General features: G+C 41.2%; 1 protein-coding gene across 5 annotated transcripts in view; it reads left to right on the top strand.

The window, feature by feature from the left end:
• The window catches only part of FOXN3 (forkhead box N3), a 391,966-nt gene extending 378,694 nt beyond the window's left edge, over positions 1 to 13,272 (top strand). For all 5 annotated transcript variants that reach the window (XM_058567521.1, XM_058567523.1, XM_058567520.1 and 2 more), the window contains one exon: positions 11,287 to 13,272. In XM_058567521.1, the coding sequence (XP_058423504.1) occupies positions 11,287 to 11,836 (550 nt within the window). In that variant the 3' untranslated portion in view covers positions 11,837 to 13,272. The remainder of the gene's footprint in view (positions 1 to 11,286) is intronic.
• The last annotated feature ends 2,536 nt before the right edge of the window (positions 13,273 to 15,808 follow it).

The following is a 15,808-nucleotide window of genomic DNA, read 5'->3' as shown; positions in this document are numbered from 1 at the left end:
GGTAACGAGGGTTTCGGAAGCCGGCAACTTAAGGTATTAAGATAGGATGTGGTCTGATTATACATCTTGAGAAAAAATTTGCGACTGATCTTTTTTTGTATCGTATTTTGTTTTGTTTTTAAAGACCAAGCATCTGTCAGCTTTTGTCTTTTGAAATCATGGTCTTCGAAGGCAGTTCTGAAACTCGGTGTTAGGTTATGCTTTATGGTGAGAGGGAAAGGAGAAAATAGTAACAGAATAGATTAAAGGGAAAAGGGGGAAAAAATACCAGGTGGACAGAGCATGCTCTTGAGTTGCCACCTGAACCCCTTTCTCAGCTTTTTGTCTTGGCTTCTGGCTTTTCTGGTCCGGGACTCTAACCAGTGAACTTACTGTGTGAAATTTGATCAACATTCTAGAGTTGGTTCTTGTATTTCAAATCAATGGCGTTGAAATGCCATTTGAAAGTCCTGGTGGCTCTTTTTGCTTTGAATCTAAAAATCCTCTGAACTCCTGGTGATTCTGGACTGTGCCACATGCAAAACGATTCACGGAGGAGAGTTTTAGGATCATTCCTATTTTTGTCCCATGATCTAACACAGAGAGGGAGTCACATTTATCTCAGGGGTTTAGGGGAACAATTTGCAGCTCATGGGAGAAAATTGTGCACCCCCACACCCTGGAGATGACCCCTGAGGCAGATCTCCTGGAGTTGTTGAACCCATGAGCTTCTCAGGAAGGGCTGACCCGCTGGAGCAGGCATTGTAGGCCCCTGGACCTGCTATAATTATATTATACATATGATTATAAGATACTCGTGAATCCACTACCCAATTTAAAAATGAAAACATTACTGATAGCTTTGTCTTCCCTGAAAGGTAACCACAGTCCTAAATTTTGTGTTTGATCCCATGCTTTTAAAAGTATTTTTGATATCCATAAACAATATGTTTAGTTTTGCTTGGTTTTGAGTTTTATGTAACTGAAACGACACTGTATGTCTTCTTTTCTAACTTGCTTTTTTTTTACTCATTATTTTTATTTGTTTTGCTTCCTGGAGTTTGTAATGGAATCATTTTCACAGCTGTATAATATTCCATTGTGTGGCAGTACCACAATTTTTTAAAAAAGATATTTGAATCATTTATACAAATTACAAACAATGCTGCTATGGAATTCTTGTACATGTCTCCAGTTTCATTTAAGATGCAGGTCCTGGTGTGAACTTGTTGGTTGGTAGGGTGTGTGCAGGGTCAACTTTACAAGGTAACATCAAATTGTTTCCTAAAGTGCTTGTATCCATTTACACTCCTACCAGCAGAGTATGATAGTTTCCGTTGTTCTGCATCTTCACAGACATTTGGAATTGTCATATTTTGTAATTTCAGCCAATCTAGTGAACATGTAATGGTATCTCATTGTGCTTTAATTTGCATTTCCCTTGTTGCTACAGATGTTGCGGTTTTTCATTTGTTTAATTGGCTGTTTGAATGTGTTCTTTGATGGGTTGCCTGGTCAACATTTTGCTCATTTTTTTATTAGATTGTTTCTCTTTTTTCCTATCTTTGTAGAAGCTCTTTGTGTATTCTGGATATTAATTCTTTATTGACAATATGTGTCGCAAATAACTTTTCTAAGTTTGTGGATGGTCATTTTACTCTCCCTAATAGTTTCTTTTGGTGAACAGAAGCTCTTAATTTTCATGCTTATTAATCATTTTTTATGAAAGCTAGTGTCTTTTAAAAATCTCTACTCTGAAATGATATAGTCTTCTATAGTTTTTTTCTAAAAGATTTTTGAAGCTTTTCCTTTCACATTTAGACTATGATCCATCTGGAGTTAATTATTTGTATATTGATTTTTTTCCAGCAACCTTGTAAAATAAACTGCCTTAGTAATTCTAATAATTTTTCTTCTGTAAATAATGGTGGGATTTTTTTTCTTTCTAATTCTTGTATCTTTTATTTTTCCTGTCCTATTGCACAGCTCAGGATCTCTGAGTAAAAGTAATGGTGATAGACATCTTTATGTTTTTTTCATTTTAAAGGGAGCTATATTATTGATTCACAGTTGATAGAATGTTTGTTATAGGTTTTTTGGGATATATACCTTATCATAACAAAAAACATTTCTTCTATTCCTAATTTACTAGGATATTTTACCATGAGTGGTTGTTGAATTTCATCAAAAGAAAATTGTCATTTAAGATAACTCTAAATTTTTCTTTTATTATTTTACTGTGGTGAATTACATTATAAATTTCCCAATTTTGGAAAAAACGTGCATTTCTGAATATACTTGCTTATGATACATTATATTTTTTACATATTGCTAGATTTGGGAAGCTAATATTTTAGGTATGGATTTCGTGTTTTTGTCCATGCCCCGTGTTTCTCTAGTGCTATCTTTATCTAGTTTTAGTGTCAAGATTACATTATTCTTGTAAAATGAGTTGAAGAGTATTCACTCTTAGATTCTATGAAGGAGTTTATGTAAGATTGGAGTTATCTACTGCTTAAGGTTTGATGGAACTTGCTTGCAAAACAGTCTAGGGCTGGTGTTTTCTTTGTGCAATGATTTTTAACTATTGATACAACTTTTTAATGACTATAGTATGACTTATTTTTTATTTTTAAATTGATTTGGTAACTGTAGGAATTTGTCCATTTTACCTATGTTTTCAAATATATTGGCATAAAGTTATTCATAATGTATCTGTCATCTTTTTAAATATCTTTTATAGTTATGTCCCTTTTTATTCCTTATTTCATTTTATCGTCATTCTTTTTGCTTAATCTTGCCATAGTTTTGTTTTTTTCTTTCAAAGAATCAATTTTTTTAATTACATCTATTTTGTATCTATTCTCCGCTTCATTGATTTTTGCTATTTTCTTTATAATTTCCTTTCTTTCTTTGGATTTATTCTTTTTTTCTTTGTCTAGACCGAATACTTTTGTTTTAAACCTTTATCTATAAGCGTTTGAGGTTATAATCTCCTTCAAACTACCACTTAGTTGCATCCCATAAGTTTTGATACCTTTTGTTTTTATTATTAACAGTTCAAAGTACTTTCTGATTTCCTTTTTGATTTCTTTGACCAATAGATATTTTTAGAAGTGTGTTTTTAAATTTTCAAACCTATGAGGAGGTGGTTGTTTCTAATTTTTATTCTTAGTTACCTCTTCAACATTGATTACTAACTACAATGTATTGTGGTCAGAGAATTGATCTGTAAGATACTGCTTCTTTGAAATTTGTGGAGACTTGCTATGCAGTCTAGTGTATGTCAGTTTTCATAAATATTCTCTGTGTACTTCAAAATAATCTGCCTTCTCCATTTAGCACATGTTCTTTGTATGTCCATTAGATCAAATCTTCTACATACTAACCTTTTGTGTGTGGGAGAAAGAGGGAGCTTGATCACCTGAATACTGAGAGTGATGTATTAAAATCTCCCTTTACAGGGGCCAGCCTGGTGGCATAGTGGTCAAGTTCACTCGCTCCGCTTTGGCAGCCCAGGGTTCACTGGTTCAGATTCTGGGCTCAGACCTACACACCGCTCATCAAGCCGTGCTGTGGCTGCATCCCACATACAAAATAGAGGAAGACGGGCAACCGATGTTAGCTCAGGGCCAATCTTCCTCACCAAAAGAAAAAAAAAAATCTCCCATTACAATGTGAATTTGACCATTTCTTCTTGTAGCTCTTTCAATTTGGGATGTATGTATTTTCAAGTTATCTTACTGGAGGAATCCGTGTTTAGAACTGTTATATCTTCCTGGTGAATTGAACCTTTATGAATGTTTAATGACTCTCTATCTGTGGTAATGATTGTTGCCTTAAAAATCTGTCTTATCTGGTTTTAATATAGCTACACCACCATGGCATGATACAACATTTTCCATCCTTTAACTTTTAACCTTTTTTTGTCCTTACGTTTTAGGTTTGTCTCTTGTAAACAGCATACAGCTTTTTAAAAAATCCATGTTAATGATCTTTACCTAGTAACGAAGATTTTTAGCCTGTTTTTATTGACATGTTTGGATTTATTTCTACCATCTTATTTTGCAATTCTGTTTGTCCCACTTTTTCCAGATTCTTTTTCCTTTCTAGCATTATTTTAAATTGATTCACCCACTCTTCATTCCTTTTTCTTTTCCTTTAATGGTTTTGAAGTTATATATTTTGTTTCTCTTCTTTTGATGTTGATCCTAGAACTTTTAACATGAATATTTTAAAATGTTTCAAGTTAATCAATATCTTTAACCTCCTGATCAATACAAGGCCCTCGGAATGCTTTAACTCCAATTCCAAATGATATGCTACATTTGTCCAGTACTTTGGTTCTATTAAGTTTCTTCTTTTTTTTTAAGTCACTTAGTCATTATTATTATTATTGTGTTGTTCAGTCAATACTTGATTACATTTTCTTTGCTTATCATTTCTTGGTGCATCTCTGACCTTCTTTTTCGGATCTTTTTTTTTTTTTTTCCTGAAATACATTCGTAAGAAGTTCCTATAGTGAGTATCTGCTTTCAGTTAAAGCCCTGACTTTTTGTCTGAAAATATATTTATTTTGCCCTCATTCTTAGAAGGCAGTGTTACTGGATGTACAATTCTAGGTTGACAGTTTTTTCTTTCTCACTTTGAGAATATTGTTCCACTTGCATCTATTTCATTTATTTTATCTTAATTGATACTCCTCTTTAGGTGATATGTTTTCTTTCTGCTACTTTTTTCTTAGTTTTTTTTTTTTTTTTTAATGCTCTACAATTTGACTGTGATGTGTCTAGATCTGGATTCCTTTTTATCTATCCTCCCTGGCATTTGTTGGTTTCTGAATCTGAAGATTGGTACTTTTCATCAAAACTGGAAAATTCTCAGCCATTTTCTGTGCAGGTGTTGGATCTTTCCCTGTTTTCCCTTTTACCCTGGAACTCCAGTTAGATTTATACTGGATCTTCTTACTTTGTTTCTTCTTGCCCAAACATTCTTGCATATTTTCCATCTCTTTGTCTCTCTCTGCTGCGTTTGCATAATATCGTCAGATCCATCTTCCAATCTGCTAAATTTTTTTCACCTATTCTTCTCTTTCAGCAGCATTGGAGTTTTTTAATTTCAGGAATTATATTTTTCATCTCTAGAATTAAATATTTGGTGCTTTTTTGTGTGTGTGTGTGAGGAAGATCGGCCCTGAGCTAACATCTGCCAATCCTCCTCTTTTTGCCGAGGAAGACTGGCCGTGGGCTAACATCCATGCCCATCTTCCTCTACTTTATATGGGACGCCGCCACAACATGGCTTGACAAGCAGTGTGTCAGTGCACGCCCGGGGTTGCCAACCGGCGAACCCCGGGCCGCCGCAGCGGAGCATGCGCACTTAACCACTTGTGCCACTGGGCCGACCCCTATTTGGTGCTTGTTAAAATCTGCCTGCTTAGTTTTAATAGTCTATCCTTCCTTTCTTATATTTTTAAATTCCCTCTTTTATTTCTTTACACATACTTTACATTCTGTACCTAATTGTTTCAATATTTGCAGACTTGGCAGTTCGATTCGATACTTTTTTCTGTTGTTTCTTGCTTATGGTGACATTTCTTTTGTGTATAATGATTTTTTTTTATTATGAACTTATGTTACTTAAAATCTTATCTGTGGGAATTCTTTGTGGCCTGTGTTTGAAGTACATTCTTCCAGAAAGAGTTCATATTTTCTTCTAGTAGGCAGTCCACACACTAGAACCCTGGCCTCATACCCACAAGACTACAGGCTTGTGGTTAAAAATTCTCAGGGGAGGCTTTTCTTGACTCCCGTTCTGTCTGGAGCTGAGGTCAAGGCTGACTTTTATCCCCCTTGTCTGCCTGTGAGGGGCAGTTACTTTTTCCTAGGACCCCATTGAGGGTGTCTTCATTCAGGGGTCCTAGATTTTTTTACATGGCATTTTTACATTTCTGTGTTCCTATTGGCCAGTTTATGGCACGTTTGGTGATTTTTAGAGTATAAGCTTCTACTTGAATATTTGCTTGAACTTAATCTGTGGGAATCCTAATGATTTAAATTCGGGTTGCTTTCTTCAAGAGAGAATTCGCTTTTAAAACGTCTGCTGGGAGCCTGGGGACCAGTACACCTGAGACCACTTTAACCCTCTCCGAGGGGCCACGGTAACCATGGAGCTGTCAAAATCCATCTTCCTGGGCACCCCCACCACCACCATAAGTTTGGTCTCTTGTCCCAGTGCTAGGGACATTTGATAATTATGAAATGAATCATAATCTAATGAGTCGAGATCATTTGTTTTAGCTTAAGCTAGTTATCCTGTTCAGTTGACTCTAACTCTAGTGCTGGAGTAGGCATTTGCTCCAGGGAAGCCCTGACTTTCTTGATTGCCTACGGCTCACAATTCACATTTTGTACTTTATTTTTTAATTTTTTGTTTGTGTGTGTGAAGTTCTTTTGGTACATGTATGTCTATGTGGGTCTCTAATATTCCCCTTATTTTCTAGGGAACTCAACAATGCCTTTAAAATATGTTGCTGTACTTTATCTGGGTTCTTTTGTGTGATAGCTGGAAGATCGCTTTCCACGTCTTCTCAGCCACGCAGCTGGCAGTGGGAGCCTCTGTCACCTCTTCTCTTCCACATCTTTCTGCCTGGTGGGTTTGGGACAGGAGTGCTGCACCAGCTCCAGCTCTAGCACTGCTTCTACAATCCCATTAATTCCACCGGCTTCTTTTCACACTTGGCAAAAGATCAGAGTTCTTAGGTAAATCCCTTGGGAGGACAACTTCACCCTAAATGATAGCCTCTAGGTTTCAAGCCATCGGTTCCAGAGAGCATCCTGGAGCACAGGTGAGAGGTGAAGGGACACATGCGGATGGTACTATAATGGAACAGATAATGAACTGGTGTAGAACCCCACAGAATGGCCACATCTACCCAGAAGCTATATCTTAACTTGTTAGTTGCAAGCATCGCTCAGTCTCGGCCTAAACTAATGTAATTTCTCATCTTTTATGTTTGATATTTCCCATCTATTTGACAAGAGAATGAATACTAGGTCTTCATTTGAATTAATAACACATGGTTTTGTTGAGGCCTAGTAAAATCGGGTGACTTTATGCTAACATGATAATTGTCAGTATTGTTACATACAAGCTAAAACTGAAAAATTGCAGGCATTTCAAATGTATCATGTATTCATTTTAATGAATGATTTTTGAAGAGGTGGTTAGAAATTCACCTTCTAGCATGCTCAGGATGGCTGGTTTCTTCTTTTAAGCATTTGGCGCCTGTAATGACAACCCTGGCAGTGGGAGGGGTTTGACACCAAGTCAGTGCAGCTAGCTTGCTCCATCGTGAACAACATTGTATCAAGTTATTAATGATTGAAGGAGCTTGTGGCTTGCTGCTGAGTTTGTGTATAACTCTCTAAAGTTACGTCTGTGTACCTGTTTTCATCCAGAAATATTGTCATTGGGTGTATTGGTTTCCTGTCTTCATCACAGTAAAATTCCTCAGGGGAGACAAGGAGACATTTCAAATTCCTGTTTGAACCGTCTTGGAGAACTAACTGGGTCACCTCGGACAAGTCACGGGGCGCTCTGAGTTTCTGTTTATCTGTAAAGTGGTTGAGCTAGGCCAGCGTCCCCAGGTGTAAGTTAGGGAATCATTGATGGCAAGCCATGTGATGCCAGGCGGTACCAGAGACCCCGTACTGCCCAACATTGAATTCATGGCTGTGGACGTTGTTGTCCTTTCTGTTCTCCAATTCCCTAATCTCTTTAGGAAGAAGGTCTCCACTTGGTGCTAGTGCGTGGTTAGTACCTCTCTAAGGCTTACTTATCTCATTTAAGCTCCCAGGCTCTGAACCTTTCCTCTGGTAACAGTATGGAGCTAAAATGTTACAGCACTGCTTTCAGTCTAGTGTATTTCTCCCACCCACCCCCCCCACCCAGACCTTTCATTAAAACATTTTTAAACCTGTGGAAAAGAGGAAAGAAAAGCACAATGAGCACCATGTGCCTTTCACAGACTCACTAAGAATTAACTTTTTACAGCACTTGCCTTATTTCTTACTCTCTTGCTCTGTGACTCGCTCCCTCTCCTTCTCCATGTATGTTCAGAGGGCTATCACGTTCTGCTTAACTGTGATAATGAAGTAAATCATAAACTCAGTGTTATTAAAAAATGAGGATTCAGGGGCCGGCCCGGTGGCGCAAGCGGTTAAGTGCGCGTGCTCCGCTGCGGCGGCCCGGGGTTCGCTGGTTCGGATCCCGGGCGCGCACCGAAGTACTGCTTGGTAAGCCATGCTGTGGCGGCGTCCCATATAAAGTGGAGGAAGATAGGCACCGATGTTAGCCCAGGGCCGTCTTCCTCAGCAAAAAAAGAGGAGGATTGGCGGATGTTAGCACAGGGCTGATCTCCTCACAAAAAAAAAAAAAAAAAAATGAGGATTCAGAACGGAATTGATTTTCTAAAAGCCAAACAGAGCCCAGTTTACTCATCCCAGTGTAGTTGGGTTCACTGAAACTGTTGTATGCTACTTCAGGAGACTAGTTATTTTTGGGTTTGACAGTAGTTAGCAGAAACAACAAAGACCAAGAGAACCATTACGAGACATTCATTTTCGTTTGCTTTAATAACTGGTGATCGCTACCTCTACAATTAATTACATTTACCAAGTTTCATGTTTGGTAACACCTCAAAGTAATCTTTTCCTAGCCACTTTTAGGCACCTAAGACAGAGCCAAGACACAGGGAGTCTGCAGAGAATGGATATCACAGAGGCCATTCCCCAATCTCGGGCCATGTTCACAGGCAAGCCCGGGAGGAATTTCTCTCTCAGGGGCTCTTACTCTTACCTTGTGCTGCGTTCCCATAAGCCTCCTGACCCGGAATAGAAAGAGAAAACCAGACTGCAGCAGGAAGCAGCGCTGAGCAATCTGACAGCAAGGGAGGAGAACAAGTCAGAATTCTCAAGCACCACTAAGAACCATCCTCTGTGTTCAGAACTTTTCATTTTTTATCACACTGCCCCATAGGGTAGATGAGGAACAGCTGAAGGTCACTAATAAACAACGCTGGGATGTGAACAACAGTCTGTCTGTCTTGAAAGCCAGGCTGTTTCTATAAGGATTGGGGAAGGTGGTGTGGATCTGGGATCACAGAGTGCAGGGCACAAGCTGAGACCCTCTGGAGCCTGCTAGGACTTCACTCTGCAAATGCACACATTGTAGTTGTTGGGGTTTAGCATGATGATCTTGAGGCATCCAGCAAAGGCTAAATTTTGATAAAGGTCCTCAGGCATTTTGCTGGTGCACGTTACAGTGGGGATTCTCCCCACCAGCTTACATTCAGCAGAGCACCACAGGCCCTGGGACACGGGAAGGAGGGAGACTCCTTGGCTTCACTCCCTGCCACACCATTTACACCAGGGACGCTCCTCCCCTTTCACCTGCTGTCTGGCCCACAGGGGTGGCAGGAGAGAAAGGGGAGGGCTTGCAACTCAATCTCATTGGTGGGCCCGACCCCGTAGCCTTTCCATGGAGCCATGTCCTCAGGGAGTGTCCGGTAAGGCCAGTTGGTGGAGACCCACAGTCACCTTCCTGGACTTCCTGCTCTCTGCCACACGATTCTACGTGCTCCTGCACTTCCTCAGTATGTCTGTTGTGTTCTACTCTGTACACATATCAGTGACTGGGTCCTGTCTTGTGGCGCTCACACTCCATTGGGAAGCACAGATGCTGAAGAAGTCATCACACAGTTTGTGAAGATGGTGGGAAGTGCTCCCTATGGAGGGAATGTGGGAGTGCTTATGGTGGGGTTGTGTAGGAAGGAAAGGTGTGCTCGTGTTACCCAGATCTGCTAGACATCTCCAGTCAGGTGGATGAGCTTACGGGAAACAGGGCTGGCATGGATCAAGAGAACATCTCTCCTCCCTGCCCAGAACCTTCAGTCCTCACATCCAAGGTCAGACGCCGTGTCTTCCACAGACCTTGCACCCTCCCTCTGTCCTCTCCAGCTATAAGTAACCCTTCCCTCCTGAAAGTATTCACCTCTGATTACCAACCCTTCTGACCACGTGCTGTGTGCCAGGCACCATCAGAATTACAGCTGCCGTCCAGACAGAATTGGTGCCCACCCCAAGGAATGTATGGCCTAACCAGGAATAAGCATCTTTTATGCCAAGCGCCGGGCTGGACACCTGCAGGCATTCACTCACATCCTCAGGCCAACAACCCCGTGAAGTGCGTGTGCTTACTGTTCCCACTTTGCTGATAAAGAAGCACAAGGGAGGTCAATTCACTGCTCAGACTTAAAGACACGCTAAAATAATCAGAAGTGAGCTGAGTGCTGTTGGGTCCTGATGGTAATGTATAGCAGGGAACCTAGTTATACAGAAAAAGGGAGAGTCGATCTGATGATGCTGCTAAGAGCTCAAGCTTAAGAGTCAGACTTTGGTTCTGGTCCCAATTCTGCTCATTAGCTCTATGGCTTTAAGTAAATCACTAAACTTCTCCAGACATCGCTTCCGGCGTCTATAAGATAAGGATGCTAATATCCACCTTACAGAGTAAATGCAGTCATCTATGCAATGTCGCATGGCATGTGGCAGGTGGTAAGTGTAAGAGATGGTAGCTTACTACTCTCTCTTCTATGATCTAACCATAACTTGCTTCTTTGTGACCGTCTCTGTGTCTGATTCCACCTTAGATGCCTCCCCCAGGATCCTCCCTAAGGCTGTGCATTTATATTAGGTGTTAAGTGAATATTCATAAAATGAATGAATGAGGGAGGGAGTGCGTGAGTGAATAGCTGTCACCACATGGCAGGTACCTCTTTTTGCTGAACACAGGATTTAGTCTCTGACAAAAGGCTCCTAATGTAGCAGCTTTAGAGGAGAGCGGGCTTTTTTCTCTGAAGTACCCAGCCAACGTTGCCCGGCAGTGTCTACTCCACAGTGTTAGCGGGTATGCGAAACCAAGCACAGCTTGATTTTTATGGTTTAATATAAGAGATTGCGCTTACACCGCTGTCACTTCAGAAGAGTGTTGTTTTGACGTCTCAGCCGCACAAATTGAGTGAAAATGCCATGGATGGGAGATAAGCAGGGAAGACAGGGGTGTCAGGATTTAGGACCCTGTCTACAAAGCAGAGCCACCTGTTGCCCCGAGGTTGGCAAATTGCTAGATTGAACGTCAAAGGATCTGATGTGAACGCAGGGGGGCTGCCGGGGGTCTCACCAGAGGGAGTTTAATCCGTGTCCTCTCTTTTGTCTCCCATCCCTCCCCACTGTCCTCGTCCTGCAGGAACGGCCTCACCAGCTGCCGGATGCGGACTGAGAGCGAGCCATCGTGCGGCTCCCCGGTGGTCAGCGGAGACCCCAAGGAGGATCACAACTATAGCAGTGCCAAATCCTCCAACGCCAGGAGCACCTCGCCCGCCAGCGACTCGGTCTCCTCCTCCTCGGCCGACGACCACTACGAGTTTGCCACCAAGGGGAGCCAGGAGGGCAGCGAGGGCAGCGAGGGAAGCTTCCAGAGCCACGAGAGCCACAGCGAGACGGAGGAGGACGACAGGAAACACAGCCCCAAGGAGGCCAAGGATGCTCTAGGGGACAGCGGCTATGCGTCCCAGCACAAGAAGCGCCAACACTTCGCCAAGGCGAGGAAGGTCCCCAGCGACACGCTGCCCCTCAAAAAGAGACGCACGGAGAAGCCCCCCGAGAGTGATGACGAGGAGATGAAAGAGGCAGCGGGGTCGCTCCTGCACTTGGCAGGGATTCGGTCCTGTTTGAATAACATCACCAATCGGACGGCAAAGGGGCAGAAAGAGCAAAAGGAAACCACAAAAAATTAAAAACAAGTCACCGATTTGTTTTGAACTTACAGCCATTTGGTTTCAGCATGTCAGGAGATTTCTAATGATTTGTGGCAATATCAGCAATTTATTATTTTTTTCTTTTTTTTGGTTTGATTTTCTTTGTTTTCTTTCCTTTTTTGTTTTTTTTTTTGTTTTTAATTTGCCCCCCTCCTTTGTTTTGGACCCTGAAGAATTTTATTTTTAAAGGAGATTGAAGCCATAGAACTCATATTGACACTCAGCTGTTTTACAAAAGCTTTTCATTATCTGAAGACAAAACCGAAAAAGCCAAAATGACCATTGCTTCCTCCAGCTTGTCAGAAACACGTGGCTGAGTCCGCAGGGATGTCAACAGTAATGCCACGGGATACACACTCAGCACCCAGAAGGCATGTGTGCAAAGTAACCATCCATCAGGCCCAACCCTTAGGTTTAAGAGGTCAGGATGTCCACCCGGTTGGGTTCACTGAGTGAATGTGCATAAGGCAATTGGCAAGAAGGAAGAACCCCTCATCTCCCTAGGAGCAGACCTAAGCTTGTGGCCCCAGGCATCGAATAGTGCCAGGAAAACCCTTGGCGTTGCCACACAGCATGCAAGGGGGTTTGGTCTCCAGTCCTCTGAGCTTCTTAACCGTGAAGTCTAGTAATATCTTACGAAGTGGACGCTTGACCATTCATATACACCAGGTGTTAATGACTAATGAGAAGAAATGGGGTCAGTTTTTAGTGATGTTGCTAATCATTGAATTCTGTTCTATATTAAATTAAGAGACTGTTCCACAAGCCATAAGCCTGAAGGTTGGCCCTGCACACACACACACAAACACACACACACACATACACACACAGGAGAGAGAGAGAGAAAACTGATACAGAAAACAAGCTATGTCTTCTTCACTGCCCAAGTGATTATCAAATTCAAAGAATCACAGTAGCTGTTAAGGAAGGAAATAATGGTACACATCTTTTTCTGTCTGTCAAAACGATTTGATCCAAATGAAAACAAAAACAAAATGCTACAGAACCTGCCATTAGTATTGCAATGTATTTTTAAAAGATAAAAGGCACATTGATGGACAAAAAAAAATTAAAATATAACAAAAAAGGAAAAAAAAATAAAACTCCTATACTGCCCTCAAAATGGAGTTTGCAATTAATGTCAGTCAGGATTCATCTTTGCAAAAATCAATGATTTCCACATTCAGCCAGTGTAGCCAGCAGAAATTTCTGATCCACAATGCATGGATTCCTTTGAAAAAAGAAAAAAAGAAAAAAAAAATCACAAAAACACAAACTTTTTTTTATTCAAAAATAACAAAGTTCTTGTAAGGTAAATAATGTATTTAGCATGAAGCATGAATTATTTTCATATAAATATAGAAAATAGAGAAAAGGCTATGCCTCTAATTTTTAAGCCCTTAGGCTTAGAGGTTCTTTTGGTTTTCTTCTTTTTTCTTTTCTTTTTTTCTTTCTTTCTTTAAATTTTTTTTTTTTTTTTTGGATTTTTTTTCCGATTATCTTGTTTTGGTTTTTTGAAGCAGGTGTTTAAGGTTTAACCTTCTTCAGGGACAAATTCTGACTGTTGGGGAACTTATTCTGCAATATAAAAATATCTTCGTGTTCTGGTAGGGCCTGGATGGTGGAGCTCTGTACTGCCTTGTCTGCACTTCAGCCCCCGACCCCCTCTGATTCTCTGTTGAAAGTGTGTCCTTTCTCTCTGTCTGTACATGTTTACCATGACGCAATAATTTGAGGGCAAACTTAGTAGTGAGTGTGTATGATAGAATCAAGAGAATTGTGGGATGCTGACTTGAAAAAACCATTACCGTCATTTGGTTCTAGGAAAAAGGCAGTGACTAATTATGCAAATTCGCCAGGAGAAGGGGAAACACGCTAATGGGCCTTATTGGATGAGGGTGTGAGTTAGGGTACACGTGAAGGAGGAAGTGACCCGGGTGTTGGTAGGTTCAGCCCCAGACTTTTTCCTGTGACGCCATCTCACAGTGGGAAGGAGGGGCCGGCCATCTCTACCACCTCAGCACACGAACCACCGTGGAAGTAAGCCCACCTAGATTGTGAGAGCTGAATTTAGACAACAGGACGATGTCACGCAGACCAGAAACTCCTGTTATCTTTGCCTAAAAGAAATTATTTGGGGGAGATCCAAAGAGAAATCTCTAAAAGAATATGATCTTCCACCCAGATGGAGGGGAATTTTAAAACACAAACAAAAATACCCACTACCGTGGCTCAGGATGTGATGGTGAGGGAGAAGGAGGGAACTGGGGTGATGTTGATTTTTAAAAACGGGACAGTTGTGGGCCAATGTGGAACCCATCTGCCAGCACCAGACACTATCAGAACCTCCATCAGCCAGGACAGCGGAAATTCACTGGTGCGTGCCCCAACTGTATCTTCCTCTGCATTGCTGATGAAAGAACTTAAAAAACATCTGCACCTAAACAACGGGTCGAATTCCTTACCTGAACCTGGAACTTCCAGCCTATTTGTTCAGGATGTAGATGGGAATAAGGATGTATTTTTGAAGTACTCTGTTCCCTCCATCTCCCCAAACATCTGAACCCCAAAAGCCATCCACAGCTGTGGAACCTGAGCAACGCTATGATTTGTGTTGTCATCTGACCACGCCCAGGAGACCCTCACCTCCGTCCCCCACCCTCACCCCACCCCCAAGATAAAATTCAGTCTCCCCTCCTGAAAGGCAGAGGTAAACATTCAGGACTGTTTGTGGCAGGGGACTTCTTCCAGTTAAACCCCACAGTGGGCTGTCTCCTCTCATTTCATTTTTCTAAAGGAGCAAAGGCCTCTTTTAGAAAATAATAAAATGCAATGTGTGTGATTTACTTTTCTGATCTCTTTGAGAAATAGATAAATATCTTATAAAAGTGTGTTCTTAACTCCAGAACCACTCTTTTTGCATAAATACCTCATCGGGCAGCTTTCTAAGTGTTATTTTCCTGAGTCTCCCTCAGCACCTTTTAGGAGCCACCAGGAGTCTCATAGGGGAAACTTTAGTGAGGGTACTTTTTTCTATTTTTCTTCTGTTTTTGGAGGCATACACATTATGCATAACCAAAACAATGGCTCAATTGTGTTTAACTTTGTATTTTGATTGTTGATAAAAAAAAAAAAGTATCAATGTGTATGTGGCCATTTGTAGTGAATTCATTGCGGAATGAGGCTGTCCGTGTCCTTACCAAGCCAAGGGGCTGGAGGCACCCTCTCTCACTCCCTCCTCCAAGAGCAGTAGAGAATTTAAGCACAAGCCTATTTGTGAAAGAATATTTTGCTCAAGTGTAATTCACTTTAGTCTTGGAATTCCTTCCCAAACGTCAGGTGTTCTTTTAGCTTCCAACCTAGCATATGTATTCATTAGTCTGACGGATCGCCTGAGTACCGTTCAAGGGGTGTGGTGTTTTTGCTTTCATTTCTCCTGCTGGGAGAAGTGGTGTTTCATGTGTCATTCCAGTATCTCACATACTCACATGGGGCAGGGGGGAGGGGAAACAGGGAACTATAGCAATATTTAAAGATGCTTGGGAAAACAACCGTGAACACATCAACACCATAACATCTACCATTACTTGCTGTTGGCCCTCTGACACATTTAAGAGAAAGAGACTGTAGCTCTTCTTTCTTAAATGATATACGCATAGACAGTTATTTTTATGCTACTATAATTGTCTTTTATCTTTTATGTAGTGCTACGTGGAAAGGGTTTGCATCATAGATTTTTCCCAGCCTTATAATATACCATAAGCTCCTACTTCCCTTTCCTCTCTCTAATCAGTATACTTACAAGAGTTCTTTGGTAAAGCTGTCTCTCTGAAACTTAGATGAACCAAACCCACGTTTAGATGGTGGTATTAGAAAACTATAGCCATGACCATGATGGCAGGCTTCAGTCTTGGGGCTGAGTTTTTAAGAAGGAATGTGTCGGAGGCCTTT

This window comes from Diceros bicornis, chromosome 24 (genome assembly GCF_020826845.1).
Source record: "Diceros bicornis minor isolate mBicDic1 chromosome 24, mDicBic1.mat.cur, whole genome shotgun sequence".
NCBI classification, from domain to species: domain Eukaryota; kingdom Metazoa; phylum Chordata; class Mammalia; order Perissodactyla; family Rhinocerotidae; genus Diceros; species Diceros bicornis.
This window is presented reverse-complemented; position numbering and strand designations above follow the sequence as displayed.